The 6,000-nt window shown below is 42.0% G+C and overlaps 1 protein-coding gene across 1 annotated transcript in view; it reads left to right on the top strand.

The window, feature by feature from the left end:
• The window catches only part of sanbr (SANT and BTB domain regulator of CSR), a gene marked incomplete at its 5' end in the record, with an annotated part of 11,408 nt that extends 8,054 nt beyond the window's left edge, over positions 1 to 3,354 (top strand). Inside the window, 6 exons of the mRNA XM_083922702.1 lie at positions 852 to 937; positions 1,416 to 1,444; positions 1,804 to 1,877; positions 1,983 to 2,071; positions 2,360 to 2,442; positions 2,720 to 3,354. Coding sequence (XP_083778828.1) covers positions 852 to 937; positions 1,416 to 1,444; positions 1,804 to 1,877; positions 1,983 to 2,071; positions 2,360 to 2,442; positions 2,720 to 2,756 — 398 coding nt within the window. The 3' untranslated portion in view covers positions 2,757 to 3,354. The remainder of the gene's footprint in view (positions 1 to 851; positions 938 to 1,415; positions 1,445 to 1,803; positions 1,878 to 1,982; positions 2,072 to 2,359; positions 2,443 to 2,719) is intronic.
• Positions 3,355 to 6,000: the final 2,646 nt, after the last annotated feature.

The following is a 6,000-nucleotide window of genomic DNA, read 5'->3' as shown; positions in this document are numbered from 1 at the left end:
AAACTAAACTATATTTTAATGAACTGTATTATTCATAGGTAGAAAGTGCTGCTACAGTGCCGTTACAGTTATTCCCCAGCCTCTATGACGGTGCAGAGCCCATGACAGGCTGCACTCCTAAGTGGGCGTGGCCTCATTTGAAAGTGTTGTGTTTATATTTCCTTTAGCAAACATTAGATATTTACACGGCTAATATTTAGCGTTACAAATGTTAAAGGTTAACTGAGACATTCGCAAACATTAGTTAACGTTAGCTTAGCTGTGTTGTAACATCTTACAAGAGTGTGTTGCTGAGATGGAAACAGGTTTCAAAGAAAAAATTAATTAATAAAAATTAATAAAAAATACGTGGAAAATGAGCAGACTGGGTATTTTCAGGAGGGGCCCTTAAAGAGACAGGCGCTAAAACAGAGGGGGATACAGGTATGTTCATAAAGACAGGATGAGAAACATAATGTGTTTTTTAAACCTTAAATCATGAAAACACGTTTCAGTAGAAACCCAAAACACAAGTATGAAGCTGAAAATGTGCATAATATGGGCCCTTTAATTATGTAACATACAATGCCTTCATTGACTGTGACGATCCACCTCGTGTGTTTCGGTAAAATCCCTGTTGTCGTGATGAATGATAAAAGTAAACTGAGGACACACAATGAAACGTTCCTCTATTTAAAGCACATCACCACTGTTCTTTCCACACTCACGTCTATTTTTATCACCTCACTGTTGTTATTTTCAGCCCTTTTTAAGGATGGAAACTGAAACAGCTGCTCTCTTTGGCCAGCAGATGGTGTCCCATGCTGTCGGCATCTTCATCGTCATGTTTTGTTGTTTGTTTGTGTTTCCAGCTGCTAAGAAGGCCAAGAAGGCCCACAGACCTCTGAAAAAACAAATGTCCTCTCCAAACTTCCAGCGCAAAGACAAAGCAGAGAAAGTGAGTCAGTGACTTCATTCATATATTTCATTTTCAACTCAAATTCCTCAGTGGAGTAAAATAGAGCAGAATGGAACATCAAAAAGACTTGTTCAGGTAGTAAATGTTGTACTGTAGCAGGGTAAAATATTCCAATTAGGGCCTTAAAATTATGGAAATGTCGGAAATATAGATAAACAAATCTTGCTCTTTACAATAAAGTGACTTTTAAAAACATTTGAAGCATATATGGAATTTTTTACCCATGTTTATAATTTGTTTATCCAAGCAAAAAAAAAAATTGGACACTAAATGATGCGTTCTGATCCAAAACATTGACTTATTTATGGCAGTAATGGTATCCTTGCAAGCATAGATAGCAGAGCTAGTGAAAGGGTCCTGGAATACTACCAGAATAACACGGTGTAGTGCTTATTTACACTTAAACTGTAACTTTAAAACCTGCATTGTTTTTTAAATCTGATTTTCTTTCCCTCAGTCACAATCCAGGGACAACACACCCTTCACGTGAGTTAACCTGCAAACACAAAGTCATTTAGAATATCCTCATACTCATGCTTACACGTTTCCCTCTCTCTTACATGTGTCTTGATGCTCTGCTGTGATAAGAACTTAAATAAATTGAAGTACTTAAATGTTTTAAATATCTTGACTTTAAATCCTAACTGACACTTTTTAAATGTATCCCATGCAGTAAAAAAAGAACAGGAAAGCCGCACACTCGTAATGCCGATACAATTATGTCAGCAGTGTTTCAGCAGACTTTTCAGTCACTTAAAGATGGTGGTTTGCCTCACTAGAATAGCTGTGTGTTTTTCTTCAGTCTGACTGAATTAACACTGGTGCCCGTGGTGTGTGTTCTGTAGAGTGAGTGCCCAGAAAAGTAAGTGGGACAGTTCTCGCTCCATGCGGTACAATCAGGACGCTCAGAGGGAAGAAGGTAAAGATGCATCGGAATGTTATTAGTATTTTAATATATCAAGAATGCAACACCCTACTCTTTTACTCGCTTTGTTTTTAATCTCTATTTGTCTTTATGAACCAGACCAGCGGCGCATGGTGGAGATCATCGGCTACCTGACTAATACGAGGTTTGGAGAGCAGGAGCAGAGCAAACTGAAGGATACTAAAGAGGCAAGTAGAGTTTAAATATAATATATATATGTAAATAATGTTTTCCTAAAGATGGTTTCAGTCATTTGACGTAGTTCTTATCACGCTGTTTGTTCAAGTTTGCAGTCTCTGGTTCATATGCATGCCAAATATAATTTGGTGTCAGGATGCACAAGATGTGATGAAATGAATGATCGGTGGAGCTCTCAGCTCTGCTGTCCTAGTTCTTGCAGCTGCCTGACGTCGGGTTGTTTTTTTGCTCTGGACAATTTGTGTGTGTGTGTGTGTGTGGGGTTGCTGTTGCTGCAGCCTACAGGAGGAATCTACTCCAGACTGGAATCGCAATTTAAGAGTGCTTCTCAAGCCAGACAGAGTTCAGAGAAGACACCCAGGTAATCTTTGTGGACACACACACACACACACACACACACACACACACACACACACACACACACACACACACACACACACACACACACACACACACACACACACACACACACACACACACACACACACACACACACACACACACACACACACACACACACACACACACACACACACACACAGACACACACACACACACACACACACACACACACACACACACACACACACACACACACACACCATGTCCTGTCCAATAATCGACTTCCTTCTCTGTAGATCCAAAATACGCTACGCTCAGATCCGGACCACATAAAGGAGTCAGTGGGGAAAAGGTGACGGAGCCGTGTAAGAGACGAGTATGAAAACTGACAAAGAGCTCAGGAAGACTCAAGAGAACAAAGGAGGAAGAGGCGAGACCCTTCTGTGAGGGCCCAGTACACCAAATTTATTCACACTGGCACACCCTCAGGCACGGCCGCCACTCATAACCCAGCTGTGGACTCTCTCCTCACCCCCACCCCTCCCTTGAAAGTCCCGTCCCGTCCCTCTGCGCTTATCTCAGGTGACTATGTATCGATCACCATCAACTGCACCCTCCGTCACTCAGCTAGCTAATTACCTGTGCAGCTGTGGTCAGTCCTTGAAAAACAAGACCTCTGGATGCAGCTCAGCTCTTTAAGGAAATGCTGTAGGATTTAGTTTTGGAGCGAGACAAGTTGAGGATTTCAATTCTGTCCTCTTAAGGGAAGATCTGTTAACTCCACATGTGCAACTAAAATAAATGTTTCAGAGAGAGATTAGTGATGCTTAAAGTACAATTGTCTTTTTCGGCACTTACATACATCAAATACAGTTATAAAAAAAGACTTTTTTTTTCGTGTTTGAACTATTAATGGAGAAATCCGGGAGAGTCAGACAGACAGACGCTTACAGCTGGACGTGGCTAACACTAATTAGCTTGGGGCAGCACGGTGAAGGCAGTAAAACGACTTTTTTGACCACTAATACTGATCAAAATAACAGCAAACCTCTGCAGCAGCATGAGAAGAGTCCCCACACACAAAACAAAGCACCAACAACGTAGTTATTGAACCCGTAGTTTATTAAAAGAGTGTTTCAAAGATTTACCTACTGGCCCCTGTACCAGCTACTCTCATAGTAAAGTCCATTCAAGTGGATTTCCAAAGTCAGTCCAAAAGTAAGGAGCCCATTGGTGCTTTGTTTTCTGTGTAAGGACTCTTCACATGCTACTGCAGAGGTTCGCTGTTATTTTGAGCAGTATTAGTGGTTAAAAAAGACGTTTGAATGCCTCCACCGTACTGCCCCGAGCTAATCAGTTCTAGCCGACTGTTATCATCTCTCCCAGATTTCTCTGTTGATAATTATTACACAATAAAAAACGGTCTCAGTGGCTTATTTTATGTATGAAAGTGCCGAAAAAGACCGTGTGATGATTTTGCGCTGAAATTTCACTTTAAGGCCAGATAGGGATTCAAAAGTTTGCTGCTTCAACAGATCAGCTTGTTTCTGCCAGTCACAGTACATCAGTACATTTAATTTACTCTGTATCAGCATTCACTGTCTTCTGTGACAGAAGTTGTTTACACATGTCCCCCCCAGTTCTGGTAGAGGTGTAGGTCTAGTCGTTCCTATCTGTATTGGAATGTGACTGCAATGTTCAACACTGGGACCAATAAAACATGAATGACACTGGACTCCAGTCACATCAGTATTGAAGCTTTTTTCTGGTTTCTGTCCACTGGGTGGCAGCATATCACCTTGGGGGAGTAACTGGGCTCTCAACAGTCAACTTTGCCCCAGATTGACGACTACCTGTCACTCCTGCTCCAACTTACTGCCAGGTGATATCGAAGAATTTAATGAGGGTAAAACACTGATTATACCTTCAGTTTTTAGACCTTAGCGTGACTTTTTCTTGCCCGAAAGACTCAAAGAAGCTTGTTTATTTAGTAGAAACTGTGAAAGTCCTGGGCAGAGGGCTGGTATGTGCTACTGGGTAGATGGTCAACCACCCTCTCTGTTTCAGAGGCAGTGGCCAGTGGGTGTGCTAACCTGGCACTTCCTTTCTAGCTTCTCACAGGGGTATTAATAACCCTGCCTGCCCACAGCGTAGACACACAGCAGGGCATAAGGAGGTGTAGAGCGGGCTTTTTTTTTGGGAGGGGGGGGGGCAACACGATCCCAGCTGTTCCCTCTTCTCCTCGACAGCAGATACCGAGAATGGCTGAGGATCTCTGGATCTGGGTCAGGGAGGGAGTGAGGGGGTGGGGGGGTTGGTCCAGTTACAGCCGGACTGAATTATGGTCCCGGAGAGATGGTCAGATATGAAAGCATCAAAGCAAATATATGAACTAGTAATTAACAGGAGAAAGAGATGCTGACTCCACTCACTAATTATGAGCAAAAGCCTTCTTTACAGCGCTGTTGGGACCTGCAGCCATAACAAGTGGACACTCTCCACTTCAAATGAAGAACAGTAAAGTACTACATATACAGTTATGGAAGGAAATATTGGCACCCTTGCTTGATTTCAAATAACACATTTTTTCCCCAGTAAATTGTAAAATGAAAAGCATATTTTGGTGTCCACATATGTATCACTCTGTGTTTGCAGAGGAACAAAATACTGAATCCTATCTTAGTCCTCAGAATTCCAAAAACTATTATTGTTTTGACTTTTTAGAAGTTGCAAGATATGATTTGTGTTCAAGCAGGTGATTTGCAAAGTAGAAGGTACCTGCAAACCAATTATCACTCATTCAACCAGAAGAACGAAGTACTGATTCTGCTGTGGTGTCGCTGCATGTACCAGAAGGACGCCTCTGCTGAGAGAGACTCAAGGAAGCCCGGTTGGAGTTCCTCAAAACACACCTTTAACAAAAAACCTTCTGAGAGGACGTCCTTTGGAGAGATGAGACCAGTAAATCACATAAACCAGGGGTTTTCAAACTCTGAGAGTGTGGAGAAAGCGACACAAGGGCGAGCGCTTACTTGGTTCCACAGGAGTCAGCACTAGTAGGGATCTCATTGAAGCACAAGTGCATGGGAAGCACTTGGTAGCAGTGATTTTCTCCAAAGACTATGCTCACAAACATTGAATATTGGATGTCAATAATCAACGTCGTTATTAGGTGATTTAAAAGGATATGTTAAGTTCTGAATCAAAAACAAAGTCACTGTACTGTTAACAGTTAAACAAGAAGTGTTTAGAACATATACTTTTGGCAATCTCAACTTATTTTAGAGACACTTGTGAGTAGTTTGTTTTGTGTGTAAAGCCACGGCTGTGTTATACTGTACATTTAATGCAGAGTTCTTGTCTCATAATGAGAATCTAGCAGCTTCCTCTCTGGTTGCATCAGAGCTGACATGTCGCATCAGATGAGTGTTTCAACTTTCAGTGGCAGGGCGTCATCATAACCTTTAATGTGATACCAGCATGTTAACAGGGATTAGTGGCAGTGTCCGTTTACACAGCACCAACCGTGGCCAAAGATGTCTGAGCGGAAATGGCCTGATGCCACAGGAATACCGAG

Source organism: Echiichthys vipera (genome assembly GCF_963691815.1).
Source record: "Echiichthys vipera genome assembly, chromosome: 11".
Lineage (NCBI taxonomy): Eukaryota > Metazoa > Chordata > Actinopteri > Perciformes > Trachinidae > Echiichthys > Echiichthys vipera.
The sequence above is the reverse complement of the archived record's forward strand: the minus strand, read 5'-3'. Positions and strand labels throughout refer to the sequence as shown.